We start from the raw sequence: 16,733 nt of genomic DNA on the forward strand, positions 1-16,733 counted from the left end.
GTCTCTGATCCAGGGTGGCGGGGTGGGGGGGGACTCTTGTCATCAGGCGTCTCTGATCCAGGGTGGCGGGGTGGGGGAGGGCTCTTGTATTTGGAGGAAGGAGTGGCCCTCCAGGAGGAGGGGCCATTGATGAATATGTATGCAGCATACAGGGCTTAGTCTGGGACCTAATACAGTGTCAGCAGCACGTGACTGTGACCAAAGCAGTCTCTGCTATGGGTCCTAACAGACTTGAGCCCGAGGCTTGTGCGTGGTGAGCTGATTGTGGAAGCTGGTGTGCAGCAGTGAGGCCGGAGGGCTGGACAAGAGCCCAGGACACAGCCCTGTCTTCCTTTGCTTTTTCCTTCTGTAGTCTGGACAAGCAGGGCTGGATAGGGGTATCTTTGTTTTTACATTTGTGGTAGGATTGGACCCAAGGTTCTACCACTGAGCTATGTCTCTAACCCTTGTCTTTTTTGTTTGTTTGTTTGTTTGTTTTGTTTTTTTCGAGGCAGGGGTTCTCTGTGTAGCTCTGGCTATCCTAGAACTCAAGCTGTAGACCAGGCTGGCCTCGAACTCAGAGATTCACCTGCCTCTGCCTCCCGACTGCTGAGATTAAAGGTGTGCGCCACCACGCCCAGCGTCATGTTTTATTTTTGAGACTCCATCTCTCAGAGTTGCTCAGGCAGGCCTTAAGCTCACTCTGTAACCCAAATTGGCCTTAAACCTGTAATCCTTCCGCCTTAGCCTTCCTAGCAGGTGGGATTATAGGCCTGTGCCCCTAAGCCTGGTTTGGCTTCCATGAGTTGTCTGAAGAGGTGGACTTCCCAGGATCTGGGGTGGTGAGACTAGAGGATGACCCTACAAGTCTGTTTTAGGAACCAGGAGATGAGAGGATTGGGGTGGGGGTGCTCCAGGAGCAGAGGGGTACAGTAGAAGGTGATATGCTGAGTTTGTGGAGCTTGGGAGGCACCCCTCAATCATAGGCTTCAAGGGCCAGAGTCTGTCCTTATGGCCCGACTTCCAGCATAGAACCTGTGACACAGTAGATGAATTAGTAAGTAAAGGCTGCAGCAGAGCGGGCTGGACCCAGAAGAGTGAGGTCATGGAGGGCAGCAGAGCAGGAAGAGAACAGCCTTAGGACACCGGGGTCAGAGTCACCCAGAGCTGTTTGACTGTGGGAGAGGAGCTGGGGCCACCGAAAGCTGGTTCCACCCATGGAGAGACTATATGAGGGCTGCATTCAAAGCTCAGCTTAGCAAGAGGACACTGGGGAGCCACTGCAGGATCAGGTTTATTGGGTTTTATTCCCCTTGAGTCTCAATAAGGAGGATAGACTTGCAGGGATGGGTATAGAGTTCAGAACATCCTCCCTGAGCTGAGAGATTGGACACCTGGGCTCAGGTCATGAACTTGGATTATTGACTTCAGAGCCTTCAGAAGGCAGTCTCGTTCCACTGGCTTCCCTATAATAAGCAGTTGAGTCACTCCCCACAATTGGAGAGCTGCCTTCTCACTTTCCAATATCATGAGTAAGAGGTACAGAGAGGCTGGGGATACAGATCCTGACTGCCTGAGTGCAGTGCCTGGCCTGACATTCCCTCCCATCCTGTCCCCAGGCTAGGTGCCCCACTGGGCACCTTCCATGCAAGCCTGCTGCACTGCCTATTGCCCCAGCTGAGCAGCCCGCGCCTGGCTGTGCGCAAGCGCACCGTTGTCGCACTTGGTCATCTGGCAGCCGCCTGCAGCACCGACCTCTTCGTGGAGCTTGCTGATCACCTGGTGGACCGGCTGCCTGGGCCACGGGCACCCGCCAGCCCAGCAGCCATTCGAACCCTGATCCAGTGCTTGGGCAGTGTGGGCCGTCAGGCAGGCCATCGCCTGGGTGAGGGGGCAGGGCTAAGGGGCTGGTGGGTGGGGGTAGAGGATATGCTCCTAGCAGGAGCCTAAGCTGGCTTTCCTTTTCTGAGTCTCCTGCCTCTCGTGTGGTCTCCTGGGACTGACTTCTGTGGCCTGGAGGCTTAGGGTAGTCCTTGCGAGCCATGGTATCAAACCCTGATTCAGAATGTGTTCCAGCCTTCTGCTTTGACAGGCACACCTTAACCTGTGAGCCAGGTTTGGAATCTTTCAGCTTTTACTGAGAATACAGAAGCCACACTGTTTAAAGTACACACCAGCATACAGTTGTGAGCTCACATCATAGTCAAAACATTCATCATTAGGCTGGAGAGATGGCTCAGTGGTTGGGAACACCAGCTGTTCTTTCAGAGAACCCAGGTTTAATTTCCAGCAACTACATGGCAGCTCACAGCTGTCTGTAATTTCAGCTCCAGACACCCTCACACAGACATACATGCAGGCAAAATACCAATGGACATAACATTTCAAAGAAAAAAAAAGAAACCCACTCAGCATTCCCACCATCCTCTCATTTCCATCTCTGCCTCTCCTCAGATCACCACGTCAGGCTTTATCAGGTATACTGTTAGCCATAGACAACTTAGGTGTTGCAAATTAGAACAAGACTGTGTGTGGAGGGAGGTAGTATAAGTCAGTCCTAAATCCTGGTGAGCCACTGGACTTTACCAGCTACTCCTGGCTACCCTCTAGGGCTCATGTTTAGTTGGGCAGGAAACTGAGGTCCCAAGGATCCAAGAAAGTTTATAAAGGACTGTCTAGGGCTGGGGAGATGGCTCAGTGGTTAAGTGTGTTTGCAGCATATGAGGACCAGAGTTCAGATTCTAACAGCAGTATCAGGCTGCCAACAAATGCCTATAATTTCAGTTCCAACAGATCTGACACCCTCTTCTGGTCTCTGCAGACAACTTATGTGCACGCACACACACACATACCCACAAATAAATAAATAAATACATTTAGAAGGGATGTTGAGACTTTCCAGCTTAGCATTCCCTTCTTGCACAGTGGGTAGGGTATGGCTGGAAGAGGACTAATAGGTCCTCTAAAGCCTGTGGGTTGAGACTCCTTTGGAGGTCAAATGACTCTTTCACAGGGGTCACTTAAGATCATTGGAAAACAAACATTTACATTATGATTCATTCCTAGCAACGTGACAGTTATGACGTAGCAATGAAAATAATTTTAAGGCTGACAGTCACTAAAAAGTGGTGGGTGGGGCCCAGGCATAGGACCCTCTTGCTCTCCCATCTGCAGCTCACACCCTAGTGTACGAATAAGGCACATTCCTGACTGTGCCTCAACCGCATATGCCCAATCCGCAGGGCCCAGAGCTTAGCTCTACCTGCATTGTTCATTGGTTCCCACGCTATCACCGTCTGTAAATCAAGTCAGGACACCTTTGCAAGTGGCCCAGAACCCCATAACATAGCAACCAAGCTACACCCCAGTCAGCTTGCCTCTAAAGCTTCTAAGTTGAACCAGCCCTGCAAAGGCAAGGTTGGGCTGAGGCTAAGCTGGTGACTGAGGGAAGGTTGGCTTCTTTAGTGACTCTTTGACTCTGCAGGGGCCCACCTGGACCGCCTGGTGCCCATGGTGGAGGAGTTCTGCAACCTGGATGATGATGAGCTAAGAGAGTCCTGCCTCCAGGCCTTTGAGGCCTTCCTAAGAAAGTAAGTGTGGCAGTTGCACCAGACAGAAGGCAGGGGGCGCCAGACAGAAGGCAGGGCAGCTCCATGGGAAGTTGGCAGGGATGGGGTGACATCTCTTGACTTGTTTTGGGGCCCCACCCCTGCTCTTCCACGCTGAGTTCCAGTGAGGCCTCCCCTCCTTGCCCCTCAGGTGCCCCAAGGAGATGGACCCTCACGTCCCCAATGTGACCAGCCTCTGCTTGCAGTACATGAAGCATGACCCCAACTACAACCATGACAGTGACGATGACGATGAGCAGATGGAGACTGAAGACAGTGAATTCAGTGAGCAAGGTAGGTGGACAGCCTGCTTGAGGGAGAGCAGGGCACAGCGGCCAGAGAAGGGGCTACCGCAGGCCTGCCTGGCTGGCTGCTGCTCTTCTCTAGCTGTAGGGAAGGCAACGCCGTCATCCTCCTGCTGCCCTGTTAAACAGCCTGGACCAAAAACACCTGGGAAAGAAGTTAGGCTGTATTCCGCACATCAAGGTGATGTGACAGCTGGCGTTGGGATGTTTATGCTCTGTCAGGTGTTATAAATATTTAGTGGTGACTTAAGGCTGGGAATGGAGTGTGTAGGGTATATGTGACTACCCTCAGATGCTGGCATCCAGGCTGGCACAGGTCCCAAGGGACAACTCTAATCGTCACTTCCTGAGTATCCACTGGTATTCTAAGGTCTTCCCTCATATTCCTCATAGTGACCCTAAAACCTAGGGGGATCATACTCGTATTTCAGACAAGGAACCAAGGAAACATCCAGAAGTGACTTAGCTAGGACTTGGGTGAGCTCTGATAGACTCTACCTTTAAGCTACCATTTTTATAAATGGTTTTCAACATAATACTTTTAGCCTGGCACCAAAGCTAGAGGGAGAGTGGTGGGCACTTGGAGGAGACAAGTCCAGATGGGGCCTCAGTGGCTTCTTCCCTTATGGCTTGAGGGCCTCTCCATCACTCAGATTCCTACCAGTGGGGTGCACATGGAGACTAGGGACCTGAAACAAAATCAGACAGGCATCCTGGGGCCTTGAATGCTGAGCTAAGAGTGGGAGATTCTCTTGCCAGTGATAGCGGGCTAAGGCTATTTCTTGAGGGGTGGCACAGGGTCTATTAAAGGAGATGTGTGCTGAGCTGTGAACACATGGTCCATTGTTGCTGGTCCAGATTTCTTTGCCATTCAAGCCTTAGTTGTCAGCAGAGTGGTACAGTAGGAACACCTGGTCTCAGATACAGGATGCAGAGCTGCTCCTTGTCACCTCGGGTTCTTACGTTCTCCCCTAGTAAGATAGATGGAGTGAATCTCTGCACTGCGTTTTCCTATGTTCCCTGAGGTGGTCTCTCACGCTCTCTGAACTTTGGCCTTGGCATCTGTACAATGGGCCAGTAGTCCCTTTGTTCTAGTGGAGTTGTTTATCTGCTGACTCTCAGGCCTGTCAGCAGAGGGCCTCACGCACCTATTTTTTCTTTGATGTTTGTCTCTCTGAACACCTTTGAGATCTGACGGGGAATGGGTTAGCACTGAGGGCACAGAAGTCTGCCTTTCTCTTTGGAAATCCCAGTACATGAAAGGGCCAGACCTGACCCAGAGGATGTGTCTGAGCCCCAGAAAGCTCTATGTGTCCACTGCAAACTTTGAGGCCATGTCATTCTATTTTGGAAGAGGGCAATGTTTCACTATTCCAGGCTGGCCTTGAATTCACGACCCTCCAGCCTACCTCTCCAGGACTGGGATTTACAGGCCTGCGTCAGCATACCAGCCCATTCCATCCTTGATATAGTCAGACAAGGATCTGACTACAGGCTGTGGCTCAAGTGCAGACAATTGTACAGTGGATCAAGCCACTTACTGTCTCTTGGTCCCAGTTTTCTTCTCTGTGAGGTGGAATGGTCCTTGCCCATAGGAGAGATTGTGGATCAAAGCCGTGGGTACCATCCTGCGCGTGCCACAGGTGTTCACTAGGGTGGCAGCATTCCCAGTGGGCTGAATACGGATCATCAGGGTGTGAAGCCCAGGGTGGGGCTTCCACTGTCTCCTTCCCTGAGCTGGGACACAGCTCTGTGTGTCTTCCTCCTCCCCAGAGAGTGAGGAGGAATACAGTGACGATGACGACATGAGCTGGAAGGTGCGCCGAGCTGCGGCCAAGTGCATGGCAGCCCTCATCAGCTCTCGACCCGACCTCCTGCCTGACTTCCACTGCACTCTGGCACCTGCGCTCATCCGCCGCTTCAAGGAGCGGGAGGAGAACGTCAAGGCAGACATCTTTGGGGCTTATGTCATGTTGCTGCGACATACACGGCCCCCTAAAGGCTGGCTGGAGGCTGTGGAGGAGCCCACCCAGACTGGCAGAAACCTCAATATGCTACGAGCACAGGTAGACTGTGTCCTTACCCACTCTCCCTCTTTCTGTTCTTCCTTTTCGACCCCATCTCTTCACTTGCTGAGGGATGTGGTGTGAGCACCTCTCTGTGCCCAGCCTGGGTGTTCAGATGGAGCCCTGCGTCATCCTTGGTCTGCGTGGTGCAGGTTCGGACACGGGCAGCAGCAGCACAACTAGGGCTTGCAGGAGTGAGGAGACCTTTGTTTGCTTACTTTAAAACCACTTCTGGCTGCTGGGTGGGGAATGGATTGTGACAGGACAAGAGTCATGGCTGGGGACCAACAGGAGGACATTGCAGCTGTGTCAGGTGACAAGCGATGGTGCCTTTGACCCAGAGAAAGCGGAGGGATTGAAAGGGATGGTCATTGAGAAGTGGGCTGGATTGAACAGCGTGATCTTGCTGGTAATTGGTTGCTTATGTCTGGGAGAGGCAGGGATCAGTTGACTTCTTGGCTTCCTGCGATTGGGGACACTGAGGAGGAGGGGACATCTGCATCTTTGTACATTTATGGTTGAAGTCCTCGTTGGCTGTTAGTATAATAAATAAAACACCAAAGGTTGGGTCCCTACTAAGAAAAGAAGCTTAATTAGCTCAGGTTTGAAACAGAGTCTAAAAATCATGGTCCGTGCCCTGGTGTGGCCTGCCCTAGCTGTGTGACATCTTTGCAGATAGCATGAATATACAAAAGAGAGAGCCCATGGTAAGACACAAAGCCAGAATGATGAGGACTAAGCCCCCATTTTATATTAAACCTGTCCAATAGAAGCAGTCCATCCTTTTTAGTGACTTCCAGATAATGCCACCTTTTAAAGGTCCCTCCTCTTCTGAGTTCCACCACCACACTGGGGGCCAAGCTTCCAATACATGAGTCCTTGTGGGACACAAACTTTATGTAGACGATAGCAGATGCCTAGGTTGAACCTCTTAGGTGGGCAGGAAATGTGCAAACTGGATCAGGGTGGAACCCGTGCCACTGGATTCAGGACTATCTGGGGAGAGTGTAGGTAAAGAAAGGGCCATGCGCTGAAGACACTAAGCTTCTGCTGTCCCTTCGTAGAGATAGAGGTGACAGCCAGACTGCTGGGTCACCTTGAGCCAGTTCCTTGTGCACATGTATAAGATGGAGGTAGCAGTCACTGTGTCTGCAGAGTCTGAATCAGGTGACAAGTAGGGACTGATGGGCACTAAGGCGTCCTGCCTGTGTTGGAATCCTCCCATGGCTTCCTTGCTGGTTCCTGATCTCCCCACCTGCTCACAGGTGCCCCTAGTGATAAAAGCCCTGCAGCGACAACTTAAAGACCGGAACGTTCGTACCCGCCAAGGCTGCTTCAACCTCTTCACGGAGCTGGCAGGTGTCCTCCCTGGCAGCCTGGCAGAGCACATGGCTGTGTTGGTGTCAGGTACGCTGGGCTTCAGCTGACTCTCTTCTCTTTGGGCCTCTCCTAGAATACAGACCCCTACCCTATATTGAACCTTCAATCCCTGAGAGCCCAGCAGGATTCCTGGGCTTGTCCTGTGTGATGATGGCTCATGGTGGTCATGTGTTGTGCCTCTCTACCCCATGACCACAGGGAGAGCAAGGCTGCTTTTAACTTCAGATGAGTTCTGGCCTTTTTTCCCTCAGCTCTGGTGGCTTCTGGGAGCTTTGGATGCTTGGTTCAGTACAGATACATTGGTCATTACAGCCCCAGACTGAGCCAGGCTGAAGAGCTCCTAACCTTGGTTCCCACCTGCAGGCATTGTCTTTTCACTGGCTGACTACTCCAGCTCCTCCACCATACGGATGGATGCCCTGGCCTTCCTGCAGGGGCTTCTGGGCACAGAGCCGGCTGAGGCCTTCCACCCACACTTGCCCACCCTCCTACCACCTGTGATGGCCTGTGTGGCCGACCCTTTCTACAAGGTGGCAGCTGAGGCCTTACTGGTGCTCCAGGAGCTGGTGCGGACCCTGTGGCCACTGGATAGGCCTCGGCTGCTGGACCCTGAGCCATATGTCGGAGAGATGTCCACAGCTACCCTAGCACGACTCCGAGCCACTGACCTGGACCAGGAGGTGAAGGAACGGGCCATCTCTTGTGTGGGCCATCTTGTGGGTCACCTTGGTGATCGACTTGGGGATGACCTAGAACCCACACTTGTGCTTCTCCTGGATCGCCTAAGGAATGAGATCACCCGGCTGCCTGCTGTCAAGGCCCTGACCCTGGTGGCTGTGTCCCCACTGCGACTTGACCTGCAGCCCATCCTGGCCGAGGCACTGCCCATCCTGGCTTCATTTCTGCGCAAGAATCAGCGGGCCCTGCGGCTGGCCACACTGGCTGCCCTGGATGCCCTGGCTCAGAGTCAGGGCCTTGGCCTGCCCCCACCTGCCGTAAGGACGGTGCTAGCCGAGCTGCCTGCTCTGGTCAGCGAGAATGACATGCATGTGGCCCAGCTGGCTGTTGACTTCCTTACCACAGTGACCCAGACACAGCCCACCTCTCTGGTTGAGGTCAGTGGCCCTGTGCTGGAGGAGCTGCTGCAGTTACTGCACTCACCCTTACTGCCTGCCGGGGTGCTGGCAGCCACTGAAGGCTTCCTGCAGGCACTGGTGGGAACTCGCCCTCCGTGTGTGGAGTACTCGGAGCTCATTAGCCTGCTCACTGCTCCTGTTTATAACCAGGTTGGGGACGGAGGACCCGGCCTGCACAAGCAGGTGTTCCACTCGCTGGCCCGGTGTGTAGCTGCCCTCTCAGCTGCCTGCCCCCAGGAGGCCGCAGGTACTGCCAGCCGCCTGGTCTGTGATGCCAAGTCTCCCCACTCAAGCACGGGGGTCAAAGTCTTGGCATTCCTGTCACTGGCCGAGGTGGGCCAGGTGGCTGGGCCAGGCCCCCAGAGGGAACTAAAGACCGTGCTTCTGGAAGCCCTGGGGTCTCCCAGTGAGGACGTAAGAGCTGCAGCCGCATACGCCCTGGGCCGTGTGGGTGCTGGCAACCTGCCTGACTTCCTGCCCTTCTTGCTGGCACAAATTGAGGCCCAGCCCCGGCGACAGTACCTGCTGCTACATGCACTCAGAGAGGCCCTGGGGGCTGCGCAGCCTGACAGCCTGAAGCCCTATGTTGAGGACGTGTGGGCACTGCTCTTCCAGCGCTGTGAGAGCCCTGAGGAAGGCACTCGGTGTGTGGTGGCGGAGTGCATCGGGAAGCTAGTGTTTGTGAACCCTCCCTACCTCCTGCCTCGATTCCGGAAGCAGCTCGCCGCAGGTAAGAGTACAGTGGCCCGGGCTGGCTGAGCACAAGGCGGGTTCTTGGTCCCCAAGCATCCACACTGGAGATGAGAGTCATGTGTGTTAGTCAAGGAGAAGAAGCCAGTCAAACGAACAGTGCTTCCCACCTGTACAGGATTCTCCTGGTGGTCCCTGGGGTGGAGGGCAAGGTCTTTTTGGCTTTGTTTGTTTTTTGCGGGGTTCTTCAATTTTTTATTTTATGTATGTGGGTGTTTTACCTGCATAGATGTATGTTTACTGTATACAGGCGATGCCCTCGGAGGCCAGAAAAAAGTATCAGATGCCCTGGAACTGTGGTTACAGACAGCTGTGAGCTGCCATGTGGGTACTTATAAATAAGCCTAGGTCCACTGCAAGAGTGGCCAGTGCTTTTAATTGCTTAGCCATCTCTCCCGTCCAAGAGGACAGGGTTTTTGATGTGTCCCTGTTTCAATCAGACCTTTCACTGAAGGGGACTACATCATAGGTTCAACTCACTTGGATCAAAAATAACCCAAGAAAATATTGTCTGTACTTAACATGTGAAAACTTTTCTTGTCTTTATTTCCTTCTGTGTGTGTGTTTGCCATGGCATGCATATAGAGGTTGTAAGACAACTTATGGATGTCGGGTCTCTCCAACTGTCATATGGATCCCAAGGACTTGCACTCAGGTCACCAGGCTTGGTGATAACTACTTTTACAGCAAGAACCATCTTGCAAGCCCTTTTCTCCCTAAACAATATAGACTTAACTAGTGATGACATGTTTAATGTAAATAACATAAAGACTGAAATACGTGTATAGGTTCTGTGTAAACATCATGCTATTTTGTGGAAGGACTTAGTATACAAAGAGATCCTGGATCCTGTCCTCTGAAGATACTAAGGGGTAAAAGTACAATTTAAAGATGGCATTAGGCATACAGGACTGGAAGTATATAACTAGGAGGCAGAAGGATTACTTCAAAGTCTACCTGCTTAGAGATATTGAAGGCCTTCCTGTGCAATTTAGTGAGACTCTAAATAAATAAATAAATAAATAAGGACTGCTGCTTGGTGGTAGACTGCTTCTGACACATGAGGCCCTGGGTTCCATTCCTGCTGTCTCACACAAATCAGAGGTGACATAGAGCTGGGTGTTGTGGTGTACACCTTAATCTCGGCTCTCAGGAGGAACTCTGAAATACAGACCAACCTGGGCTACATACTGAGTTCCATGGCAACATAGAGAAACCCTGCTTTTAAAAACATCATAGAAATAAAGCCATCTGATGTCATTTTCATAATCTGCTACAGTCATGACTGCTGTGACAAAATACCTATAGAAGCAACTTTAGCGAGGGCCCCGCTTAGAGGGAGCAGTCAGCTGTAGATGGGAAGGCCTGGTGTGAGCAGTCATGGCAGCAGGAACCTGCACAGTGGCTAGTTCACACCTTAGCGGGTTAGGACGCAGTCAGGCTGGAACCAAAGGCAAACGTAACCATCAAGGCTCCCCTTCTGCAGCCTACCTCTGTCTGCTGGGCCCCAGTCCCAAAGATGCACAGCTGGTGTCTCGGTGAGGACTATGTCCTGGCATGACCCCTCCATCCTTAGGGATCTGGGTGAGCCCCGCCTTTCTCCAGCTTCTGTAAAGTCAGTAACAAGGTGAAATGAAGTGCATCCTTCATGACATTGTGCTTGGAGACCTGAGTTCTGGGGGATCCCATTGGCCGCCAGCCTGCCAAAAGCCCCCCTGGCCTCTTCTCTGTGGCCTTAAATGTACGTGAACCTGGCCTTCCTGTGTAAAACGCAGGCCAATAGTCGTTCAAAGTTTTGTTTGTTTTTGAGACAGGTACTCACTCTGTAGCCCAGGCTGACTTCCAGCTCCTGAAGATACTCCTGGGACCTTGGGATGACAGGTTCGCACTACCACACCAGCTTCATTATTTTAATTAACATTTTGCAACTACGGAGTTTGAATGGAGAGGATGCTGAAAATGCAGTGTAGTCTCAGTCTGAGGGTAGAACTTTCTCTGAGGTCCTAGTGTTCTATTTGGACCTGCCAAGACCCAGCCACTTAACTCTTCTAGCAGCAGGAGGAAGAACTGGGCAGATTCAAGGCTGCCATGGGGAATAATCACATAATTATAATAATCAATAATTATTGTAATAATTACTATAATAATCAATAATTCCTGGGAGGGGTTGTTCCACAAGAAGGGAGAGGGTGTACTGTGTTTTGCTGGGTCTATAGGTGGTCCCCTGCCCCACACTGTCACCTCTTGTCTTGCAGGTCAGCCATACACCCGGAGCACGGTCATCACTGCAGTCAAGTTCCTCATCTCCGACCAACCTCACTCCATCGACCCTCTCCTGAAGAGCTTCATTGGTAGGTGCAACGAGTACCTCACCCTGGGTCTGGAGCATGGCTAGCACATCATACAAATTAATCAAAGGAGTCAGTCTCTCGAATGAGGAAATGTGCCTTCAAACCCTCATGTCACCACCAAGGCTCTGGTGGGTTTCACGTGCCCCTTACTGATGAGTTTTGCTTCCTTATCTGTCAAATAGTTAGGAGACATTTCTGAAGAACATTCTCTTGGAAACAGCTAATAGGGTAGGATAGGCTCTGAGGATGAAAACAAGCTGGCAAGCACCGACTTGACCAAGTCTGAGGGGGCCTTAGCTGGAGGAGCCTTCATGGGCTAGGCTAGGCCCTCCCTTGAAGCCTCCTGCAGGACCAGACTTCCTGCCTTCAAAGCCCAGTGCCAGCATCTTCTCAGGGGGCCACACCGGAATCTCAGCCCTCTTCTCAATGAAGGCAGTCCTACGGAACGTAGAGGGAGACTGGAGTTGGCCAGCCTTTGGCTTTGAATACTGACTTAGAAGTGTGGGCAGGCCACTTCAATCTCAATTATAAAATGGGGTGCTGACGCATGCAAAGGCACTCTGCCGGACCAGGACCAAAGAGCAGTGAATTGGAAACTGGATCCTTTCGCAGTCTGGACTGACCCGGATGGCCATAGGCAGATTTCTAGCCTTGATGAGTTGCTGTGGTTGCATGTCCAGGGGCCCAACAGTGGTGTCTTGGTTTTACTTCATAGTTTAGTGTTTTTGTTCTTTGATTTTTTTTTTTTTTATTAGTTGGTGTGTGTGTGTGTGTGTGTGTGTGTGTGTGTGTGTGTGTATGTGTATGTGTATGTGTATAAGTGTTTCACTTGATCATGTTTGTGCACTATATGTGTTCCTAGTGCCTATAGAGATCAGAAGACACTGGATCCACTGGAACTGGAGTTATAGATGACTATGAGCTACCATGTGGGTGCTGGGAACCAAACTCGGGTCATCTGCAAGAGCAGTCAGTGCTCTTAATTGCTGACCCATCTCTCCAGTCTCCAAAGCTGGTTTGTTTTTAGAGATAGAATCTGTGTAGCCCAGGCTGGACTCAAACTCACTCTATATAGCTGAGGATGACCCTGAATTCCTGATCTTGCCTTTATCTCCCAAGTACTGGGATTACAGGCATGTACCACCACCTTTAGCATGCTCGATCCTCAGTTCTGAGCTCCCTAGGATGGACACCATGAGATGCCCTTTGATAAAACTCATCAGTTAATTCTAATAGTCTCAGCCTGATAAAGAACACTGGTCCCATTTTACAAATGGGGAAACTGAGTCCCAAGAGGGGGTTCAGACTTGTCCTATTCCTAGGTTGTGTCCTTACAGAATCAGGACTCTAAGAGCCAACATACACTGTGGGAAGGGCCCTAGCTCCCAGTGTGGTTGAGTCCTGATCTGCTTGAAGACTGCAGTTCTTCCCAGTGCAGGGAAATAGGCGTCACGTGACAGTAGCACACCCTGTGGTGCTGATGGTCACTCTGGTCCCGTGATTGCAATGAAGACTCAAGTTTCTGTGTCTTATTCTTCTAGCTGAGGACGCTGCTCAGTGGTAGCATGGATGTCCCTGCTCAGTGGCAGCACGGATGTCCCTGCTCAGTGGCAGCATGGATGTCAGCATGTGCGAGGCCCTGGATTCCACCCTCAGCACTAATCCTCGGAGCAACCGTGTTGGGTTGGCGCTTCAGACCTGGTCCTGTGGGTGGCCTTCACTTGTTATCCTGCACACAAGAGGCTAGAGCAGGAAGAGCCCAGACCTGGTGCTAGTCAGCGAGGCCCTGTCAGAGAGCAGACCCGTCCTCTGTGCCAGCTCTCAGCCCTGGGCTTCACAGCTGCCGTCATGGCTCCCTCCTGAAAGCCCTGGAGGAGGTCACGGCTGCCAGAACCCAGTCAGTGGGAAGCTAGGCATTCTTACGTGGACTGTGAGGGCATTGTGTCTGGCTTAAGGTAGATGTTTGGGTCATGTCTGCCCTTCGTTCTGCATAACTCGCAGTGCCCAGGTCACCAGGAACAGCTTGGAGGTGGCTTTGTGTCCTGCTTCTATGTCCTTTGTCTTGTCGCTCTGCAGCGGAGTTCATGGAAAGTCTGCAGGACCCAGACCTGAACGTGCGCAGGGCCACACTCACCTTCTTCAACTCAGCTGTGCACAACAAACCGTCACTGGTCCGGGACCTGCTGGATGACATCCTGCCCCTCCTCTACCAGGAGACCAAGATCCGCCGGGACCTCATCCGCGAGGTAAGAGGCAGCGTGGACACCTAGGATGGCCTGGCCCTTGTTGAACTTTCTGTGCCTCAGAGCCACATGGCCCTAGTCATGCCATGCCTCTCCACTCCCCAGTAGGGGCCCAGACTGGGCAATCCAGTGCCCCCTTAGCTTCAGTTTTCCCTGGAGCTAAGTGAGGACAGTCACCGTGCATGTACCACAAGGCTGTGCCCTAAGCACTGGGAGGCAGCCCTGATGCTTAGTGGCTCATGTTCAGCATGAACATCCTAGTCCCCAAATGTGACACCCCCTGTGACAGGCCCTATTTAAGATGCAGGCACCCTACAAATGCTACCTGAAACTGCCTTCAGGCATATGAAGAGGAATGCTTACTGGACATACCTGTATTCTGTATTTAGACTTGGGTTCCTTCCCCAAAACATCTCTTTGAATAATGCAAGCGTTTTAAAATCCACAGTCCAAACGCGGAACCTCCTAAACCTCAGGTGTCAGGCATGTGGAATTGGATGGACTACAGTGTCAGCAACTGTTGTCACTCGGCCAGGGTCTCAAGTCCTGGGACTCATAACCCCATACTTGGCTTCTGCCACCAAGGTGCTCAGCCTGGCTCTCCAGGTGGTTAGGAGAGTCAGGTTGAAGAGAGCTGAAGGGACAGAGGGGTTGAGAGTAACAGCCAAGTCACCCTCAAGTCACCTCATGAAGGTCTGAGGAGGAAGCAGTGCTCTGGAGAGGGGTTGAAAAAGTTTTCTGATGTGAGTTTCTGACAAAACTCAACTTTAATCCGGTCTGGGTTCATCCTGAGAGGCGGGCTGGCTGAGATGGAATGTGCAAGAGGAAAATGAAAGCCTAGACAAGTTTCTGATCAAGGCTCCGAGGTTTAATAATCGAACTCCATTTAAATAACATGGAAAGATCCCCAGTCCCCTCCTAAGTCTTTGAAGTAGCCGGCAGCGTTCCGATCGTAGGCAGGTCCAAGGATCGAGGCAGGGACGAATGTCTGTTGGCATAGGCAGTCCAAGGATGCTGCATTCTGGGAGATCCGGGGGTCCTCTTGGTAGGCTTGGCGGCAACAAGGAGCTGGGAGACCCCAACATTCTGAAAGAAGGACATTTGAAGGTTTTTTGTTTTTTGTTTTTGTTTTTTCTTTTTGAGACAGGGTCTCTCTGTGTAGTCCTGGCTGTCCTGGAACTCACTCTGTAGACTAGGCTGACCCTTAAGCTCACAGGGATTTATCCTCTTGCCTCTGCCTCTTGAGTGCTGGGATCTAAGGTGTGAGCTACTGTGCCTGGTATCAGATATAGTTCTAGAAGCCAGAAGTCTAATATCTGTCCCCTGAGCTGAAACCAGGGTGTCTACAGGCCTCCTGCAGTTCCTGTGGACACCAGCATTGCTTGGCAGGTGATGCCATTCCATGAAGCTCTGCCTAGCCACAAGGCATTATTTTTAATGTGTGTGTAATCTCTTCAGTTGGGTTTTGAGGCTCAAACCCATTACAAGCTTCAGAGGACTTGGTTTTTTGAGTCTGGTTCTGCGACTTACCAGCTGTGTGTCCTCCAGCATGTTAGTCTACCTCTCTAAGCCTTAGTGCGATCTTGAGTAGAATTGATAGTAGCACCTTATTCCTAAGGTTTTCATTTTTTCCTGAGCCAGAATCTTGTGTAGTCTGGGTTAAGAATGCCTCTGACCTGCTTCCACCTCCTAAGTGCTGGGTTACAGACATCATGATGTTTATTCAGTGCCAGAGATCAAACCTGGCTCTTTGTGTGTGCTAGGCAAGCACCCTACCGTCTAAGCCATATGCCCAGACCTTCCCGAGGTGTCTTTAGTCCTCAAGTAAGATGTTGTCTGTCAGGCAAAAGTAGCTCAGTTACAGAACATGTGCTCAGTGTGCACGAGGTCCTACCTACACACACACACACACACACACACACACACACGGGACCTGACACTTCCTGCTTAGCGGGTGTGACAGTCCAGAGAGAGGATGCTGCAGGCTGAGTTGAGGCCTGAGGCTTGAGTGCATGGAGTGTGACTTGGGGCCAGGATGCAATGCTGAGCAGGTGGGGTGAGTATTCCAAACCTTCTATGTTCTGTCCTTCCTTCCTGCAGGTGGAGATGGGGCCCTTCAAGCATACTGTAGATGATGGACTGGACGTGAGGAAGGCTGCCTTCGAGTGCATGTACTCGCTGCTGGAGAGCTGCCTGGGCCAGCTGGACATGTGCGAGTTTTTGAACCACGTGGAGGATGGGCTGAAGGACCATTATGACATCCGGGTAGGTAGCACCATGCCAGATGCAAGCCCAGCTCAGAGCAAGGGACCAGGCAACATTGGGCCCTGCTGTTCTCCCCTTCTCCTGGCACCCCATGAAAGCAGCTGTGCTTTCTGTCAAGAACAAGGAACCAGTCAGGTGGTGTCGCAGTACCTATGAGGCAGAGGCAGGAGGATCTCTGACTTGTAGGCCAGCCTGGTCTACAGAGGGAGTTCCAGGACAGCCAGGGCTACACAGAAAAACCCTGTCTTAAAAAAAGAACAAGGAGCCGGGTGTGGTGGCGCACGCCTTTAATCCCAGCACTCTGGATTAAAAAAAGAACAAGGAACCAGGTTTTGGATGTCTCTTAGGGTGTACACTCTGGGCACACTAGGTCCAAGGCTATTGTAGTGTTGACATGGCTTATGCTGTTTTTGCTTTGCATTAATTTGTTTTAAATGTTACCAACATTTAAAAATTTAAATTTTTGGACTGGTAAGATGGCTCAGTGGGTAAGAGCACCGACTGCTCTTCCAAAGTTCCCGAGTTCAAATCCCAGCAACCATATGGTGGCTCACAACCATCTGTAACAAGATCTGATGCCCTCTTCTGGAGTGTCTGAAGTCAGCTACAGTGTACTTACATATAATAAATAAATAAATCTTTAAAAAAAA

At 51.5% G+C, this 16,733-nt stretch overlaps 1 protein-coding gene across 1 annotated transcript in view; it reads left to right on the forward strand.

Moving 5' to 3' along the window:
• Cand2 (cullin associated and neddylation dissociated 2 (putative)) overlaps positions 1 to 16,733 on the forward strand; it is a 31,221-nt gene that overhangs the window by 9,526 nt on the left and 4,962 nt on the right. Inside the window, exons 5-13 of the mRNA XM_021190534.2 lie at positions 1,599 to 1,864; positions 3,464 to 3,569; positions 3,739 to 3,881; positions 5,666 to 5,958; positions 7,224 to 7,365; positions 7,702 to 9,204; positions 11,480 to 11,575; positions 13,652 to 13,821; positions 15,919 to 16,083. Of these exons, the coding sequence (XP_021046193.1) occupies positions 1,599 to 1,864; positions 3,464 to 3,569; positions 3,739 to 3,881; positions 5,666 to 5,958; positions 7,224 to 7,365; positions 7,702 to 9,204; positions 11,480 to 11,575; positions 13,652 to 13,821; positions 15,919 to 16,083 (2,884 nt within the window). The remainder of the gene's footprint in view (positions 1 to 1,598; positions 1,865 to 3,463; positions 3,570 to 3,738; positions 3,882 to 5,665; positions 5,959 to 7,223; positions 7,366 to 7,701; positions 9,205 to 11,479; positions 11,576 to 13,651; positions 13,822 to 15,918; positions 16,084 to 16,733) is intronic.

Source organism: Mus pahari, chromosome 2 (assembly GCF_900095145.1).
Source record: "Mus pahari chromosome 2, PAHARI_EIJ_v1.1, whole genome shotgun sequence".
Lineage (NCBI taxonomy): Eukaryota > Metazoa > Chordata > Mammalia > Rodentia > Muridae > Mus > Mus pahari.